Raw genomic sequence first — 20451 nt, forward strand, 5'->3', positions numbered from 1 at the left:
GGCCATAGGGGAACCTACATATGAAATGTGAGACAGATCCCTTCAGTATTTTCTGAGAAATAGCGATAACAAGAATTGACAGACGGAGGACGGACGGACGGACCCAGACAAAAAGCAATTTGAGTAGCTCACAGACTGATGATGGTGGGCTAAAAATCCCCTAAAATTTGTTTGCGGTATTTCCTGTTAGATAGGGTTAGCACTTATGACCCCGTGTGACCTTTGAAGTTTTATCTGTGTCATCATTTTTATCATTTGAACAAATGTGGTATTCCATGATTTTCTCTTAAAGAACGACAAAGTTTTTAAGGTTAAGAAAAGTTTATTTAAGTGGAATGCTGCCCTCAAGTCCTTGACCTCTTCAGATATTAGAGTATGCATGTAATACATCCTGAGGTTTTCAGATTTTTACATATTATTATAACCATGCACACTAATATAATGCGATTTACTGCAAACTTTCTAAATGTCCAGGGGATATAAAGCCATTAATTTATAATTAATGTAACTGGATACATGTGGATGTATGCACAGGGACCTGAAACAAAGTTCTAACCAACAGTAGTTATATATTATGATACTATAATGTATATAACTACTGTTGCTTAGAAATCAGTGCCAGGTCCCTGTGGATGTATGTACTTGAAATCACAAATTAAGATACTGCTTCATTTGAAAATCTTTTATTCAACCATACATGTCAGGACATGTTGACGAGAACCATTATGCTGTACATACAACAGATTCTAATTATATCTAAAACTAGAACAGACATACACAGTTCTTAAAACTAACTTACATATAACCCAGCTGGCAATAAAGTTTCCTTACATACATAGGCCAGCTGGACATAACATTACGGTCTCTATAGTTAACAATAGGACATTTAACACGTAGGCTATGTCACCAAGATTTAGAATAAACAAACGAGAAATGAAGTTACACCTGGTGAAAGCAGAAAACAGTGAGTGGTTACACCTGGCGACGGTTGTAACAGTCAAGGTGTGTAGTTACACTTGACGACGGTTGTAACAGTCGAGGTGTGTAGTTACACCTGGAGACGGTTGTAACAGTCAAGGAGTGTAGTTACACTGGTGACGGTTGTAACAGTCGAGGTGTGTAGTTACACCTGGTGATGGTTGTAACAGTCGAGGTGTGTAGTTACACTTCAAGACGGTTGTAACAGTCGAGGTGTGTAGTTACACCTGGCGACGGTTGTAACAGTCGAGGTGTGTAGTTACACTTGATGACGGTTGTAACAGTCAAGGTGTGTAGTTGCACCTGGGACGGTGTGTAGCGACGGTTGTAACAGTCAAGGTGTGAAGTTACACCTGGCGACGGTTGTAACAGTCGAGGTGTGAAGTTACACCTGGCGAGCGACGGTTGTAACAGTCGAGGTGTGAAGTTACACCTGGCGATAGTTGTAATAGTCAAGGTGTGTAGTTACACCTGGTGGCTGTTACATATGTAACACAAAAGATGTATTTTCACTTTTAGCACACAAGATGTAGTAACACCAGGTGAACGTTGCATAACATAACAGATAAGATGTATATAACTAAACCTGGTGACAAAGAGAAACCAGATGGATTTACCGATGATGTAACAGAAAAGGTGTGAACTCCACGACAGGTATAACAGACAAACGAGGTGTTAAATAGCTGTAATGTAGACGACAACAACAGTTATAGGGTTCTCTGTGCATAGTGTTAACAACTAGTGACGCTAACTACGTGTACAACTTGTATTACATCGTACACGTAACATTTTACTACAAGTAATGTACTGTAAAACAACGTTCTTTCGCATACAATTAATTTTTTTAAAAGATGCTCCACCGCTGACAAATGGTATTTTTTCACTATCAAAAACAGGAGCAGATAATTTAGTACTTTTCATCAGTTACAAAAGTTACTTACTTTACACCATTACCACCGTTGAAAAGTTTGAGCTTCTAATTTTACTTCAATTTATAAATATGAAAAATAATTAATTGCATCCCGAAAAACATCCGCGGCACTATATCCTATATGGAATGAAGTACTGATTGCACATGCACCAAAGGCAAAATAAATCATTTTATATTATTTTTTTGTGTTAGTTAGACATATAAATACACAATCAATTAAACACCAATTAGGCCTATTGTTTAAATGATGAATATCATTTATGCTCTGTCGGCGGTTGAGCATCTTTAAATTACGCGATCCCAGAACATTGGCTAAAGATTATCTCCACAATTACCATCTAAATCATATTTATTAATATCATATCCATAGAAAATTTTAATCAGCGAATTTTAATCGTTGTGTACATGTATTTGTTTTAAACTGAAAATCGCAAAATTTAATAGCCATGAAAGATAGTTGGTTTACTGTACATGTATATTCAATACTTTACATGGGGTAGAACATAGTATGACATAGCTTGTAGCATCATGTGTACACATACAATGTGCATTACATGTGTACACACACACATACACACACAACAGGCACAACATACTGGATCATGAACAGTCATATTTTCCATCGCTTGTATGATTAAGATTTATCTTGAATAAAGGTAAATATTTCATTCATAAATAGATATTAGTTATAGAGGTTATTACAATCATGTACAAACCAGATTTTAGCATTTTAGATATCTGAAATAATTTGTATTGCCCTGGTGCTGATAAAACATATTGCAAGCAAGGTTTTATTAATAATTATCATAGCTTAATTAATACGATATGGAAACTTATTTAAAGATGCTCAACTGCCGACAGACCATAAATGATACTCGTCATCTGAACAACAATAAGTGTTTAATCGTGTATATATATATGTCTAATTATCACAAAAAATAATTAATTTTGTTTTTGGTGCAAGCGCAGTCAGAACTTCATTCTATATAAAACATAGTGCCATGGAATTTTTCGGGGTGCAATTAATTATTTCTAATATTTTTATCTTGAAGTAAAATTAGAAGCTTAAACTTTCCAATGGTGGTAATGGTGTAAAGTAAGTAACTTTTGTAACTGAAGAAAAAAACCAAATTGTCAGAACCTGTTTTTGATAGTAAAAGAAATACCATTTGTCAGCAGTGGAGCATCTTTAATGCAAAAACAAAAAGATTGTCTTTTACCAAGGAGTACAGAATAACACTAATAGCGTGCCAGCATGGAAAAAGTGATCCATCTTTCTAAGATACTGATAAGTAATATCATAAACAAGTGTATATATAGCAATAATAATTCATAAACACATTTATCCCTATACTTTTGTCCCACCAAACACATATATACTTATAATGATGATACCTTATCAATGACATTTTTGGCAAATTAAATGTTGAGATCGCTACACACCAGATATGTTAATTAAGACATTTTAATAAGAAATGATTAATAGTTTGTCAGATAATTCTTTAAATGCATTTTAATTCAGGTTCACTTTGTAATTACCTCCCTTGCTTACGCTGCAGGCCGCATCTGATGGAATTGCAAAGAAGTAAGGGAGATAACTCAAATTTTCACAGATTTGCTTATGAATTAATTGACGTCAAAATGATGACTGAGAGATAAAAGTTTTTGAAGAATAATAGCAATGAAAACTTGATTGTTTTAAGGTTTATCATAGTTTTTCACAATAGGGACGTTTGGCAAAGATCTCTTGCTAATTTGATATACATTGTATCTGTTAAATTGTTCTTGTAATTCACATGTACTTCATTCAGAATATGGCATGAAGCATCATAAAACATATTGTTTTTAGATCAACACAACAATATCCAGAACCAAATATAGGGAAAACATGCATGCTGAGCGAATAAAAAGTAAGGTTTTGACTACAGCACAGAAATTTGGGCTTTTGTATTTATAGATTCAGAGTCTTGAATTGTCATTATGAAATTGCACAGTGCAATATATACACTCCATCATATATTTCATTTGTCATTTTGAAATGATTTGTAAATAAATAATGTTGAAGATATGTTCATGAATATATTGCAAAAACAAGCATAAAGAAATAAATGTACAAAAGTCAACAATGATTTATTAAATATTCAAATGTTATATTTATACACTTTGTCGCAAATATCTTGTAGGCAAGACTTTAAATACTACGTGTTGTAAATGATTTCACAATGCTCTTTATTGCTGTTGGAAAACTAAATAATCAGAGCAGAATAAGTTTTCACTTGACACGTTAATTAATGGATTTCTAGATGCAAATTTCTAGTACACTTGCTTAAAGCATCATTTGGATTTCTTTTTTTTAAATAATAGATCATTATTTACGATTGATCTACTTCTTATTAAATCCAATTCAGTGAATTCACATAATTAAAACGTATTTGAGCAGGACCTAGTTTTTTGGTTTGTGTCTGTTTTTGTCCGTATTTTCAGTTGTTTGTATTTTTTAACAATTAAGTCTCACAAACAATATAAAACAATTAAATAATGTTTGTATAATCACTCTATCAATTAATTAACAAATTTAGCACTTCCACCACGAGATATACACTTTGGCTTATGGGACAGAGTTTAGTGAAACAAGTACTTTAATAAACTACACATGTTCATACTGATACAAGTCTAACAATAGTTGATGAATACAACATGCACTCTGAGAAGACGTGACCAAAAGCCATTACATTTGAGGTGAAACAATGAAAACCTGACATGGGGTTTCCCTTAGGTCTCCTTCAGAACGAAATCACACGTAAACAAAAGACACAAATGAAAAGTTAGTCAAACTACAAAAACAGGGTTAAACCATTTGTAATGTCTAAGAAAACCAACTCCACATTAGGATAAAACAGAACATTTCTAAAGCAACTGAATACAAAAGCCTGTGCAAACTGGAATACACATGTACATGTATATGGTGACCATCACGTTGAATATTGTGGTATTTTCGGAGTATTTATAGTTTACATCAGACGTGAAATAACAACTCATGGACTGAAATAAATGATCCTTAAACGCAAACTTAACAAAACCAATAATCCACTTTGAAAGTTTTAATATAAATTATGATACGAAAATGTAAATATATTAATATGTATAGAACAAGTCAATATTAAAACACTATAAAAGAACCATACCAATATATATATAGCATTCTAGTCTGCAGAAGACGGCCAAGACACACACGTACACTCACCACCCTATCAGGAATACCGTTACATATTATAGCATAATTAGTTATACACAAATCGAAAAAATGGAATGATTCACTTTCAAATAAAAATTGTGAAAAAAAAGGAATATCACATGAACAATGATAAAAAATGGTACTGAAAAGCAGACCTCACAAGGGTGCTTTGCCTACAGCCTGTTGGTAACGATAAATATTTCACAGTTAAAGCTAGTCTTAACGTGTTACAGATCTAGGGGAACAGGTAGTATTACCTTCCCTTTACATGGTGTTGTATACCTTAAGCATATCACAAATACATATAGTCAAAAAAGGTGTTCCTTCAGTTGAATGAGAGAATAAAGGTTTTTTTTAAAAAGAGTTATCTCCCCTTATAAGCAGGTACCAATCACTTCATTAGATTTTCAGGGAAATTATCTTCCTTTTTCTAACATTACAAAATCTCTTCTACAAAGAGCAGAGAATGTTTCATTTCTCAAACTGGGAATTGCAGTCAAAGGGGTTTCTCGGACCTAACAGGGTCTCATCGTGTTTGCCAATGCACAGTATTTGCATGTTAAAGTTATCTGCTTTTATCGGTAGGTATTACTTATCATGTCATGTGGTTTCGTGTGCAACATCACGTTTTCAGAGAAAAGGACGTGTACTGATCATGAACGAATTAAAAGTATGTCCCGTCAAGAGCAGATAATTCTGTAATATACAAATATAGATGATGACCCCTGTTTTAGACTAGGCAGTCTCACTACTGAGGCTGATGGTTCAGAGGTCATAGAGGTCAGAGGTCAGCCTCATCACCAGTACAGACTTGTGAGCATCCTACTTAACGAATAAGTGTCTAAACCTACAGGTGGGTATAATATACAATCGACTTATTATCAGATCATTAACAGGAAAAATCGTTCCACCGGATTTATTTCCTCGATATTTTGTAATAATAATCTGGGATGTAATAGCATGGAACTGAAGTTAAACTATACATACTTCATAAAGATCCATGGTAAATATATATAATCTTAGCTAATCACAACACAGAAGAGAATCAAAGATCCTACGAGTACAATATGGATTTCCTACACGGTATCTTTGTGCCTTGTTCAGAAACAGGAAGATCGCTTTTCCTTGTAGATGAACACACTAAGGTTGGTTATCTCAATTGTTGTCTTCAATACATTCAACTTTATAATCCGGAAAATCTTAACACTTTGAACTTAAACTGCTCTCATGATCAATACACAGCAACCGCACTTTTTGTAAAAAAAAACACCACTTCAAGATGAATCCCTGCTCATACATAGTCCGTTCTAAACCACAACTAATTTAGAAAACCGAAACATTCCCTGACTCCTATATACAGACAATGTTAGCCAACATAGATAGATTTTAGTAATCTTCATTATCAAAACTTGACTTGATGAAATTTTCTTTTCATCTTGGACTGTTATTTTCATATTGGTCACCTATGAGAACATTATAAAAATTTCAAGGCATATAGCTTCAACTGGAATTTCGTTAACAGCATCAGCAGCATTGCTTGAAAAAATCAAACATTCAATTTTCTTAATCCCCACAACTTTAAATCTTATTCCCTTTAACATATAACAATAGATAATATATAGACATAAACTATTTCCGCATTTGTAGTTTACAACGAAGCTGACCGGCCTTCAAGCCTCTCAGATATTCACCACGATCTGAGGTCTATGTTTATATATATCCAACCCTGAACCTACACTTGACAACAGTCTAACGTTCTAACAGTAACCATGGTAACACTGGTAATCCTTTTGATTCTCTCTCCCCACCATCGACTTTTATGGGCATTTCAGCTCCCTAGTAGGTAGGGGGTTGGAAATCAGGGGCCTCCTTCTGCCCGCTGAATGGAGGCTGCTGGTACGGATCCCCAGTGTCACTACCTGGGAACGAGGAGTAAGGTGAGGATGCATTTTGTTCCGTTTCATAACCTTGAGTGAATGTTTCCTGGGAGCCTTCGCGGTAGCGGCGTACAGCGAAGAAAGTTAGACCTCCCTACAAAACCAAAGCCAAAATTGACATTAGTACACAGCGGAAGGTATGCTAATTAAAATATTAATATAAACAATCTAAGGAAAGTATGCAACTGTCAACTAGGTCAATATTTACACAGTTTCACAAATCATACTCACCCAAGAAGCAATAGAAAAGAAAGAAAACGCTATGGCTGCTTGGACATGATCCCGGCCATGACCATGGGGAGCTCGATATGGGCTGGAGTCTGGCGAGTGATTCCAAGCATCGGTCAAATAGCAGAAACCCACAAACCACAGGAATGTCCATAGAGCTGTAATATATAACGTTGTATCCTGTGATTCTTATAATCATTGCAAAAACCTACATTTATTTCATCCCTGAGCCTCAGGTCAAGGTCACAAGGATACAATGGTCAAGGTCATCATGATCATCAGTTAAGTTATTTAAATAGGAAAATAGTTGTAAATGCAGGTTGAAATATATATCATTTGAAAGAAAATGTATGATATGCCAAGATAATTATACAGCAATGCACTGAGTGTACACCTAACTTAGTTTTGATAATGTATGAACGTGTTATATAGAGAACAAGTTTTCTCCAAACCATTAACATGTATTACAGTATATACACGTATGAAGTTGTATATATCTTTGACTTGACAAAATGTTTACAGCAGGAATATATATATATGTATATAGGATCAAACATATTTTTATAAATGAAATTGTACAATGTGTGAGTGTGCCTTTTTCAGAAACTGTAAAACCTCTATAAATTTCAGAGTGATTTGTTTTGTGTATTCTAAATATAGATGGGTCTCCATATTTGTAACTTTAAGATTATGTGCTAGTTAAAGGAAATATGGAAAAACACTATGTGTATATATGTACATTACAGTGATATTTTGCATGAGGGTTTAGGATAGCCAGTCATCTAATTATAAGAAACCTGTAGTACACAGGGGAAAACTGCACCCACCTACATATACAATATACCTCCCTGACAACTGTTCAGCATGGATCTAATAAAAGTGGAACCAAGATTTAGAGGTGAAGGTGCTAGTGTCTAAATATTGGTGCAATATAATATAATTTATATTTATGTATTTATTTTATATATTTATATATTTATTTATAATTATAATTATATAATTTATTTCAAACCTAAGTTAAACTCCATGTACATGTATTTAACTTATCAATTAGCTAGCTAGAGGTCACAGATCACGATAAATTCTCTGTTAATGTCTATCAAGTATTTCATAACCTATTAATCAAAGCTAAGATTTAACATTTACAAACTTGTACTTATTATTAGTGATATGAAACCAAATAATATTACAGATGTCCCACAATTCATAAATGATCCCCACGCAGATGTAGCAATTGATATGTTCAATTCATGATCAGTAACCCTCATTATCAACCCCGACATAATTTCATTTGTTTCTAACAAAATCTGAATTTAGACACATCAAAGCCTGTATATATATGTAGGAATTAATAAGACAAAGAAATTAACCCACCAGTATAAGGTCAATAGTGTATGGGCAGGAGGTGTGCCTGAGGTCATCAGAGGTCGTGTGTGTATATATCAGGTTACAACTGTAGTGAAAGGACAGAGGATGATGCTAGGAAGCTACTGATGAGGCTGAGCACTAGCTACAGCTCAGAGCAAGACACTGATAAGCCTTTAACTACATATACAGGCTGACAAGATGGCAATCAATACTTTGTCAATACTATAGGGTTGCTGCCTTGGAGCTAGCAAAACACATACACACATGCACTCACCCTCATACATCAGTACTGTGGCTCATACACCGGCTGTATCAGATAAATATGTCTTTATATATAGTTTACTACATATCAATCTCTATGTATTAGCTAAAGCATATCCACCCCACACATATGTACATAAATACCCTATTTAATCCTATGAGCACCCTGAAGCAAATAAGGGGGTGCTTAATAGAAACAAACATGGACTAGCCTTTCATAAAATTATTCTACAAAAATAAGTCATAAATCAATTTGTAAAATGTATCAGTAAGGAAACCAACACGGTTTTAATATTTTCAGTCGGAATTTAATTAGAAAATGGGGGGTGCTTATTGAGTCAAATACGATATATAATATTGTAAGCCAATCCTATGGGTCCCAGCTCCCTTTTAGGTGTACATGTTATCTAATGAATTTACTTTGAAATTTTGAAGTGCCCCTATAGCTTAATAAAATCTTCATACCATAAAATTACCTAGCAACCAAGGCAGTCTGTTTAAACCTTGCATAAAATATTAGTTTTTACAAAATCAAATTTGCTTTTATTACCATTAATGTGTACCGGTATTCTATCAAGCACTGATTTCTCCCAACTAAAAATAAATTTGAATCAAAATTTTGATAAAAATTGGAATTGCATAAAGAGACAAACCAGGTATCTTAAGTTAGTCCTATTTAAGTTGATAAATCTTTTTACAAGATATTTGGCATGATTAGGATAAGCATTTGACAGAAAATTAAAATGACGCCTATGCTAAGGAACCTCATATATATATATATATGCCAATGGCATGGAGTCAAAAGTGAGTCAAGAATTTATGGTTTTGCTATAAATGATCAGCACTTTTTTCTCAGAATTTAACAGGTCTCATTTTTGAATGGATCTTCACCAAATTTTGCAGAAGTTAATGTCTTACCATTTCATATTGATTTGAATAATGTTTTGATATTTTATTTTTCAAAATACAGTGTATCATTATTTTGTGCACTGTTAAAATTTGTGATGCTCCACATGTATCTTAAAATACGTAATATGCAAAAAAGTTCTTGTACATTGTAGTTACGCTGAACACAGTTTAAGAAGAGGAATGCTGTATATTTCATAAAGTTCTATTTCTGTGAAACAAACAGAAACAAAGCCATTTCAGGCGTAATATTTCAAAAGCAAATATTTATAGCTAAATACATGTTAATTAAATGTTAATCACCATATATAATTATGATTCAGGCTGAATATAAAAAGCTTGTGGTAAATTTAACTGACCTGATATACACATGTCAGCAATGACTACATATTTTCTGTATTGCACACTGCTGATGTTTTCAAACAGAGCATCTACAACGAGAAATCCAATACATATAAGGAATGCTAGAACTCCAATTCCTACTCCATAGTTACAGGCATTCGGGTCGTCCTTCATCTGACAGTGGCCGTCGTACCAGCCCTCGGCTGATATACATCCAAACACTACCATGGCCCATACCTACAACATAAATTAAAATTTATATACAAATTTAACAATCAAATCAAACTAATATAAGGGGGCCAAATTGAAATAGTTCTTAAAGTTCCGATTCTTTTGTTTGTTTGTTTCTTTAATTAACGTCCTATTAACAGCTATGGTCATGTAAGGACGGCCTCCCATGTATGTGGTGTGTTGCGTGTATGTTGTGCGAAGTGTATGTTTTGAGAGGCTGTGATATATTCATGTTGTGTCTTCTTGTATAGTGGAACTGTTGTCCTTTTTATAGTGCTATATCACTGAAACATGCCACCAAAGACACCAAGCAACACACCACACCCGGTCACATTATACTGACAACGGGCGAACCAGTCGTCCCACTCCCTGTATGCTGAGCGCTAAGCAGGAGCAGAAACTACCACTTTTATAGACTTTGGTGTGCCTCAGCCAGGGGACAGAACCCAGAGCCTTCCTCACAGGGGCAAACGCTCAACTCAAGGCCAAAAGTGAGGCGGTGCCAAGGGAGGCATTAGGAAAGATAAAAGTCAGTTAGGAAGAAGAGAAAACATTCCGATTCGAAAACAATTCGACAAAATTTGTGTTGTTGTAATGATTTGTAAGACGTTTGCGTATTTGGAGAGACAATGAATAAATACATGTACTTCAAAAATCTGAGTGACCAGGAAACGTTGATGGACCCCGTAATAACCTGCACAGGTTGGTCAAATTCCCAGGCAACAAAATGAGGGGCAGTAAAAAAAAAAATTTTTTTTTTTTTTTCCATTTGCAGAAAATTAAATAGAAGCGGGAAATCTGGCGAAAGAGATATCAAATTGGCCTATAATAATCAGTTTGTTTTTGATTTTTCTTCTTAACAACCCCTGTCCCTCTCAATCAACAATTCCAATTCCATTGATAATTTTTTGTGAGACATACAATATAAGGAATTAACTTACGTACAATTTAACTATTGAAGTTAAGTTCTTTTCAATCAGGATTTTGTTCAAGGACTTCAGGGATTGTGTTACTTAATATTCAAGGACTGAAGCAAGTGCTTTATTCAATTTGTTTTGAAAAGTTCCAATATTTTTTTAAAATTTTTTATCAAGAATTAGGGTTTTTCTGCAACACAAAATTTCAAGTGAGATTCAAAATTCCATCTTCATATATAGTACAGTTGATATTTTAAGATAGGGCTAGGTAAAGATGGAAACTGACTAATTTAAAATAATAATAGATAGAAATTTTGAGCGAGATTGATGTTCCAGTATTCTTTCAGGAAAGTCGACATAGCTCAATCTGGAAAAAGGTTTGAATAATTCAAGGGCATGCTGCAGCCACAGTGGATGGTAGTCACAGATACACTAAAGTATCCGATATATGTTGTACTATATAGGGTGACTTTGTAATACCTTCAACTTCGGGTGTTTAGCAAGGCTAGAATTATTATATATATATATGCAATTTAAGCAATACAGAAAGAAACGCATGTTCATTGAATATCCCTTGCTACAGTGTCTGGAAGTGACTGTGAATTTTCCATAGACAATCAGTCTACAAGGGGAAAAAAAAAAGAGAAAATTCTATGGCCCCAGCCATTTTCATAGACCCGTTAAATATTGGTAATTATAATATCACAAACATATACATGCTATAGCAACAAATACCAACGGAAATTGCTAAATTTACATACAGAATTTTTATACCAAATTTTATTCTTCATCATTGTCATGCATTTCACTAAATATAGTTCTAAATCAAAAACAGAATTTGTCCAGGGATACAGAATAAAAGAATTTTAGGTCAAAATTGCATAGCCAATATAGGCCCATCATGATAAGAATTTATGTAGACCGACCAGATTTTCTATAGCCTCGGGCCATTGGGCCATCTTTAATTGTGAACACTGCATGCTTGCATTGTGTATATGCATGTGCTGCACTCTAAAATAGGCTATGTCTAAAATTATATTTAGGTTGTGATAAACAAGCCGGCATCTATCAAAAAGCATGAAAATGACAAAGAATTATACAGTACAGCTAGGACATAGATGACAAGGATAAGTCAATCAGGGTTTTGGACAAATACATCGTAAGCGCTTTTGCATTTGTGCATCATGCACGGACTGTACCAATTTTCCTTTGATATCTGCTAGCGCAACCTTTGTAATGGTACCTTTGTAAAGCATAATTTCTTAATGTAAAAATAAGACATTTCTTCTAAATCTTCTGTCCTTAAAGCAAGGACTACAGGTTGAGGCCAAAGAAAAAATTTCTTGTTTCCGCTAACACCCTTTAAAAATGAAGGGTTGATAGGTAGAGGTTTTTTTTTTTTTTTTTTTTTTTTTTTAAATATTTTTTCTTCATCCCAGTTTCTTGCAGTGAAAAACTGAAAGAGACTTTATTCAACCTTATATAAACCATAGATTTGATTTCCAGGGGATTATTGGTGTCTTAAATTATGGCAATATGTACCAAAATTCCTGATTTTGTGCAAAAACAAACAAAATTTAGGTCAGTGCACAAACACAAAAGCTCCTGCCTTATACTCCCCTAAAACCCAGTGTGACTTATCCTTCTCATATATGTCCTTGCCCGAAACACAAGTATTTTTTTGTATGGCCTAAATGTGAAATTTATGAAGCTTTATATTTGTATCTACAAGACAAGTATTTGTTGAAAAAATGTTTTTTAAGCCCGATTCCTAGGCGTCTCACATGGTGTTAACGTTTAATAGTGTAAAAAGACAGTGACAAATCCTCGTAATCTCTACCAATGTGATTACATTTTAAACATTATTGTCTATGATTATGTCATTTCAATTCACATCCAAACAACCTGAACACTTTACCATACAGTGTAAGTGCTGTAGATCTGTTGCCATAAAAATTAAAACTAAGGACAAATCATCCATACTTTTGAATATCTATTTGCTACCATTCCAGGATGGTAGCTATTAGACTCGGTCGCTTTGCGTGCCATGTAGTTGGGATTTCACATGGTTATAAATAGTCTGTTCACTTTGATTGGCTAGCCAAAACGATTTACGTGTGTTGATTGCATGGTTACTTGTTGTTGAAGATTTCATGTGTGTAAGCTTAAGGGGTACCAGTGAGGAAATTATTGCAAACAAATTATCATTAGATGAACCCAGAAAAGTCTGAATGTTTTTTCTGGTTGTCGGACATTATTCTCAGAAACCACACAAGGCGGCGCTACAAGTACTGAATAGAAACATTTTCAGGAGCCCGTGGATGATCTATATATAGCCTAACTATAATGCTGAAAGTTAAGCTTTACTTAGGGATATTTGTGGAACTGTATGCGCTAAAGTAAAGTACAGTTTAAAACAAAATGTTATGCTTGTTTCAATGCGTATTATGTATTTCACCAACTTGTCCAAGTACATGTATATCAGCTAGTAGTGTATATTAGACGGAAAACTTGTTAGCATAAGGAAAAGGCCCACTACATCTTCTGAACAACTTTATCAAAATAGAGTTTCATAACGCAGGTCATATTATATTTCCTGACGTCGTGTTAGTTGTCTATTTCTGCGCTAGAACGAATTGGCATACCCTACCTACTATACCTTTCCGTCAGGTACGAATTGGTCCCTATGTGTCGTAGTGGAGCACTGCCTCCTAAAATCACTCTGGCATAGTTTTCTATACTTTTTTGTAGGTTTGCAATTATTTTATGCATATACATGCATTTACATATTATTTTTGTCCAAAACAAACATAACTACCATTCTTAATATCTACCTTACCGCTCACAAGACGTCAAATTCACAATTTGTGGACTTGCCGTATAAATTCCCTTCAGAAAGACCTTCATATGTATTATGTAAAAAAAATAATGCCTCGATAAGAATTTGATATTTTATGTGGTTCAGTTTTATTGCCTAGTAGGTAAGCGATATCCAACAAGTGCGATAAAAATGCAAATGAACGTTTTAAAATGGTTTGCATAATCATTACTTTGCTCCATTAGCAGTAATAGGCACCAATTGTACAGTTGGTAGTAGACTAAAGGTTACACCCTTGTGCACACGGAGTGCACGAGGTTTAGACTACAGGTAGACACGGAGTGCACTACGTTTAGACTACAGGTAGACACGGAGTGCACAAGATTTAGACTACAGGTAGACACGGAGTGCACAAGATTTAGACTACAGGTAGACACGGAGTGCACTACGTGTGAACACGGTGTCCACTACAGTTGGACATGGTGTCCAGGTACTTTCAGATCTAGACAGACAAGGTGATGTGTTATAGTTAGGGATCGGGGAAGAATACGTTCTTCAATTTGAAATAATACATAATTATAATTTTTTAGTGTTTCTTTTTTTTTAATTACAACATCTACAATTTAATGTACAGTATATATAACTATATAATACGATATTTTTTAGTATACATGAATAAAACCTTTTCACTGCAAAAGTGATAAAGATTAATTTATATTCATAAGTATATGTCTATTTAATTTTATATCAGTAGTTTCCATTTCATATCTTAAATTGTCTATATTACGTTTTCAAAAGTCAATGTTTTATGGGTAAATTGCATTAAATAAATATATATATATATATATATATGATAAATTTAAAGAAAAATCCTTACGGACGAAATCTATAAGAAATAAAAACAATAACGACTGACTAGTGAGCGCTTTCGCTCACTAGTCAGTCGTTATTGTTTTTATTTCTTATATATATATATATCATTTACATGAAATAGTAAATTCAGGTCAAAAACAACTTTGAATTGCGGCAAAAACTAGAACGAATATACGTACCCGGCCTACTAAGACGACACCATTTTCTATCTAAAAGTCTTTTGATGAGCTACAATCTTGCAGCTACGGCAAAAACAAGTCCTATTGTGCTTTTGAGACACTTTTTCTTTTATAATTTAAGCTATTAGTTATACAATCATATACCGGGTAGTACATATAGCTTTTAAATAAAAAGATTTGGTCCCTATCAATCGGTTTTCTAGCGACACCCTTGTAGATCGTCTTTCATAAAATATACACTTTTATAATATTTTTCTTTGCTGTTTTAAGTTCTAAAAGTATTGTACGTAAAAATAGCTTAATCACATATTCTTTATTAAAAACTGAACGTCTTTAAAAGATCATGCATAATAAATCCACTTCAAACTTTATGACGTAGCTAGTCTACCTACAAGGGTGTCTTCCAGTCTAGCCAACGTTTGGGATTTTAGGTGAGAAACAGGTAGGGTAAAAGGTTGGCCAGGGTGGAATAGGTGTGTTTTACTAAAACAACACAGGTTCTACTAGCACAACACTGACAGCACAGGTAAATTCCAGGGAAAGGGAAAACCATATCCTAGTAGATATTCATTAGATGTCGATATTTGATTAAGAATGATACACTTTTGGTTTATGTTGGTTTGTAATGAAATAAATTGTACATGCATAAACTGTAGTATTAACTTCATGAAACAGAACAAATGCTATTCAAACGGAGTTTGAAGATGAACTCATTTCAGCACCCCATAAAATTTACCAAAGTAACATTCGCCAATTCTCCCATGAATATCAAACATTTCCATCAGAATATCACTGTTCAATTATTTAGTCCATCAGGGTGTTGTCCTGCGAACATTGTCAAATTAAAGGTCCATTATACATGTAATTGATATACAATCCATTTTTGAGACATTACTATTTACGATTTCAACATTTGAAAGTTGTGCATTGTTTTCTCATTTATGCACACAATACATATGGTATACCCAGAGTTTAATTGAATTTACAAAGAATAGGTAATGTTTCATTTGATATGAAACAATTTCATATTAAGTATATTTTCAAAACTGATCAAAGCAATTTCAATCTCAGAATACCAGAAGTCCAGTGGTTTTTTTCAGTCGTAAAAGAGTCGAATAGAAAAAGAGGAAAAGTGTTCCATCTTGTATCAATTAAGATGAAGAAACTTGTAGTTTAGCTACGCTGAAAGGTATATTATAATATTAAGTATCACCAGTATCTTGCGACGCGTCATTATTGCTGTATATGTATATACATGCATTATGTTTGTTTCCTCATTCCAATAAGTTGTAAAAAGATAAAAATAAGTACATTATGTAAATATAGTATTGTGAACAGTAGAATCAAATATTAAAATAAATATAGGTAAGTGACTACTTTTAACTTGAACATAATTAATTACCTGATGGTCACTCAGGTATGACCAAGTCTGACCAAGGTGTGAAAACAGGAAAGTTGGCCAGACTGGAATGATGTTCACTTAAAAAGTTGGCTAGACTGGAATGAACCCCTACAAGTACCCAATTCAGCTTGTTTTGATTCTTAATTACCGTAAACACAATATGTTTATGATCCCAACCCCGCAAATTATCTTGACCGTATATTGCGTCATGGTCCAATAATTATAACTTGTCAAACATACAGGTAAGCCACAGTATCCAGCTATACAGGTACCTCAAGGTGACCATCGATAGATGGCCAGAGGGCAGAATAGTTGCCTTCTGTGTTTGCACGGCTTATAGAGAACGGAGGGCAGTATCTTTATATAATATGTGATTTTAGAATTGTTTCAATGGAAGTTTGTTAAGACAAAACAAATTAACTTTACCTTTTAAAAATCATAAAGGTTTATGAGTTTGAAACACAAAAGTACCATTCTTATTAGATACATGTACATGTTTGTTGTAGAGCCAGAGTAAACATGTACACCATTTCCCGGGGAAGGGGGGGTTAGATTGGGATGAGGTAAAAACTAGCTGGCAAAAACATATAGTAAGTGATGCTGAATACATCCCAATTATTGTCATGACAGGCAGCCGTGAAGTGGAGCTGACGGGAGCTGTACAATGCGTAAATCAAGCATGTCGTCTGTCACAACCTTGAATTTACCAATAATACATGTATATATTATAATCAAAATTAATTTAGATTAGGTACTTATTCAACATTGTAATATGGTATTTTATATACATAGTCATGATAATCAGGTTTCTGATATATGTAAAAAGCCAGTGTAAAAAAATTAAATTAATGAAAAGATATTGGATGAAATATGATTTTCCAATAATTTTGAAATAAATGTTTTAGTTACTTATACACTTTGTATTTTGATTATTTTTTATTTTAATATATAAAGCTTCATTTGAAATACATATCCCTATTGACTACTATTGTTGTATAACTGTTCGTATTTGTGTGATGAGTACAATGTATATGTAGAGAGGCTGCCACCTAAGTACAGCATGCTATAAATGGGACCATCGCTGTGGGTTTGGGACAAGGTAACTACAACGTATACAGGTGTAGTATTAGTCTATGAGAATACACTTGACAGAACATATTGAAGGGTGCCCAAAAGCGAAGGCCGCCAGGCCCCTGGCCTCAAACACTCTGACCAATGTTAGGTACTTAGTATTACCATATGCCGTGTGGTTGATGGAACAGTAAGAAGTCCAAGTGACCATGGCAACTGCAAGTCCTAGCCCTAGGGGTCTATACCTTCGTAGCAGGCATATTATTAAGTGTACAATAAATACATAGAACTGATGTTATAGACAAGTCTAAATGGATCACACCATTGTAAAGAAGGTTCAGAATAGGATATTGGTCCTAATATTATCATAGTTTCTAAGAATTAAAATAATTGTAGACAAAATTCATCGAATCTAATCAACAAACAATTATTCTTAGCTAGTTTATACTGAACTGTGGGATAACGTTGGGTGTTAAATTTGAGATTGCCATTTTTACTTTAATAACAGGCATGTGACCTACACATTTATGGGCGAATCAGTGGTGCAGCAAGATCCTTTAGAACACAGTGTTTATGCTCACTAGCCAGACCACAATGCCTGATACTAAATTCTTTGCTTTCTTCTAATAAGACACAGTGCTCTACAGGTTCCCCAATCGTGTTTTGACACAAACAAAATGAAAATTTCTAATGCCCGGATTTTTCACGTCAATGGACGATTCCACATAATTTCACAAGCTTACTGGTCAACGCGCCGAGGCCTTTCTATGGTAGCAAAATGGAGTATACGTATCTAAACAATTGACGAGGATTCTAAAACCTATTTCGCGCTACCTTGAGCCGTTTAGAAAACTATATTCCCATACATACATAGTTAAACATTTTATGAAGAATTGAATTTGTTTATGTTTATCATGATGTCCTTGCTTTTATTATGCCCATCAATATATCCTTTTATAAATCAAAATATTTTGCCGATCAAAATATCTTTTGGGCGACCGATTTGCTAACACTGGAAAATCTTACTCCCTGCAAGGTTCATCACTTAATATGCGTTCGAAAAAGAATTTCATCTTTAAACTACATATCACTAGAAAAGAAAAATAGTTTTTTACTGAGGGTAAAATGCGGACTTTAACTATCCATTGATGAGACATAACCAGTATGTGGGATACCGTACGCAGTTAATTTGCATTTATAACTTCTAATAAACGTCCTTATTTATAAATTAAATTGTTTGATAATATATATTGATACATATTTACTTTATATGTATCTATTCAAATAAACATTACAGTACGAATGATTTCCAGTAAAATAACGGCAATTTTATGTTGCAATAAATATTATGTTTCTGATCGCAATAAATATTTCTATCTGTCAAAGTCCATATAGACTGCAGAATAAATACATATATTTTCTCATATCTCTGTGGCACATCATTTAGTCTGTCTGTGGTCTTGATGTAGACATTTTAACCTGGACACGATGTCCACCTGTAGTGGACACCGTGTTCACACGTAGTGCACTCCGTGTCTACCTGTAGTCTAAATCTTGTGCACTCCGTGGTCCTACCTGTACAGTCTAAACCTTGACACGTGCAACTACGACCGTGTCTACCTGTTAGTATCTAAACACCACTTCGAGCACGTATCACGAGATTTCACAAGTACGACCTGTGTCCACAATCGTAGTTCACTAACCGTGTGCACGACATGGTGTAACCCTTTAGTCTACTACCAACTGTAGCTCTAAAGACGACACCATTTTCTGTCAAAAAGTCTTTTTGAGCTACAATATTGCAGCTATTTCTGCGCCAGACGGCAAAAATTCAACTTCGTTTGTGTTGGAACCTCATCTTTGGCCATCATTATCAATTTTATTATGTTATAATTGTTTTAAAGAGACTTTTATTTATTTTTTGTTTCAGAAAGGTAGCCTAGTGGCCCTTTCATGAATATCATGAAGTTGATTATCTTTTACATTGAATGTGAAAGCATTTAAATTATCATTCTTCAAAAATAAATTGTCATAAGAACTATGGCAGCTAACTGTGAATAGAACAATTCGTCAAGCTTTCCTATTATTGCTTCCTAATAAATAATGCTGTATGGTAGCCTTCTTAGCTGTTTGGGAAGCTAATACTTGTGGATCATTATAAATGTGTAACGTTTTCTTGTCATTCTCGACTTTGTTTATACCAAGTGTTATGCTTTATGGAAAAAGAATATAGGGATCAACTAGCGCTGATTTAGGCGATTACTGTATTTTACTTTAACTGTTTTTACAATATGCATCGGGGCGACCTAATGTCCGACCCTGTCGTTCTTAATTCCTGGTCCGAAATGGTAAACAATCTTGTGGCTACATGTCAACTTTACTCGACTTCAAAACACCGGTGTGTTTTTATTGCATACGATTCAGTTAATGAGATATCAATCTATACATTCATCTTCTAATGTTGTCAACATACCGTGCTTGCTAATCGCAATATTACTTGTGGTTTTTTAATGAATGCAACTGGATCAAATGGGGTTCCAGCTTTCCCAGCACCGAAAGCACCTCCTTCCGTCCCGGACATCTTGGAAAAATTATCATGATCACGAGGAAATGACGTCATGACATTATAATTAATTTTTAGCAAAAAAATCAAAATGTGTTTTAATTTCATTGAACGAATAAGAATTTAATAGAAATGGAAAATGGTATATTTATAAAACGAAACAGATTTTTATCTCACAATATTTATTTTTTCTCATCTGAACCAATTCAGC

The 20451-nt window shown here is 34.1% G+C and overlaps 1 protein-coding gene across 1 annotated transcript; it reads right to left on the reverse strand.

The window, feature by feature from the left end:
* Positions 1-667: 667 nt before the first annotated feature.
* On the reverse strand, positions 668-20274 carry LOC138323984 (synaptogyrin-2-like). The gene is made up of 5 exons (XM_069268952.1): positions 20151-20274; positions 10204-10423; positions 7313-7467; positions 1332-7175; positions 668-1281 (listed from the first exon to the last, which is right to left on the reverse strand). Exons 1-4 carry the CDS (start codon positions 20256-20258, stop codon positions 6981-6983), a joined length of 678 nt encoding a protein of 225 aa, XP_069125053.1. The 5' UTR covers positions 20259-20274; the 3' UTR covers positions 668-1281; positions 1332-6980.
* Between the last annotated feature and the right edge of the window lie 177 nt (positions 20275-20451).

This window comes from Argopecten irradians, chromosome 5 (genome assembly GCF_041381155.1).
Source record: "Argopecten irradians isolate NY chromosome 5, Ai_NY, whole genome shotgun sequence".
Taxonomy (NCBI): domain Eukaryota; kingdom Metazoa; phylum Mollusca; class Bivalvia; order Pectinida; family Pectinidae; genus Argopecten; species Argopecten irradians.

Bases quoted from the DNA above. Each gene is read 5' to 3' on its own strand.
- LOC138323984 (XM_069268952.1), bottom strand. From the start codon at position 20,258: ATGTCCGGGACGGAAGGAGGTGCTTTCGGTGCTGGGAAAGCTGGAACC. The intron at 10,424-20,150 runs GTATGTTGACAA...TTTATGTTGTAG, and splicing joins TATTGCGATTAGCAAGCACG to GTATGGGCCATGGTAGTGTT. The intron at 7,468-10,203 runs GTCAGTTAAATT...TATATATTACAG, and splicing joins TGCTGACATGTGTATATCAG to CTCTATGGACATTCCTGTGG.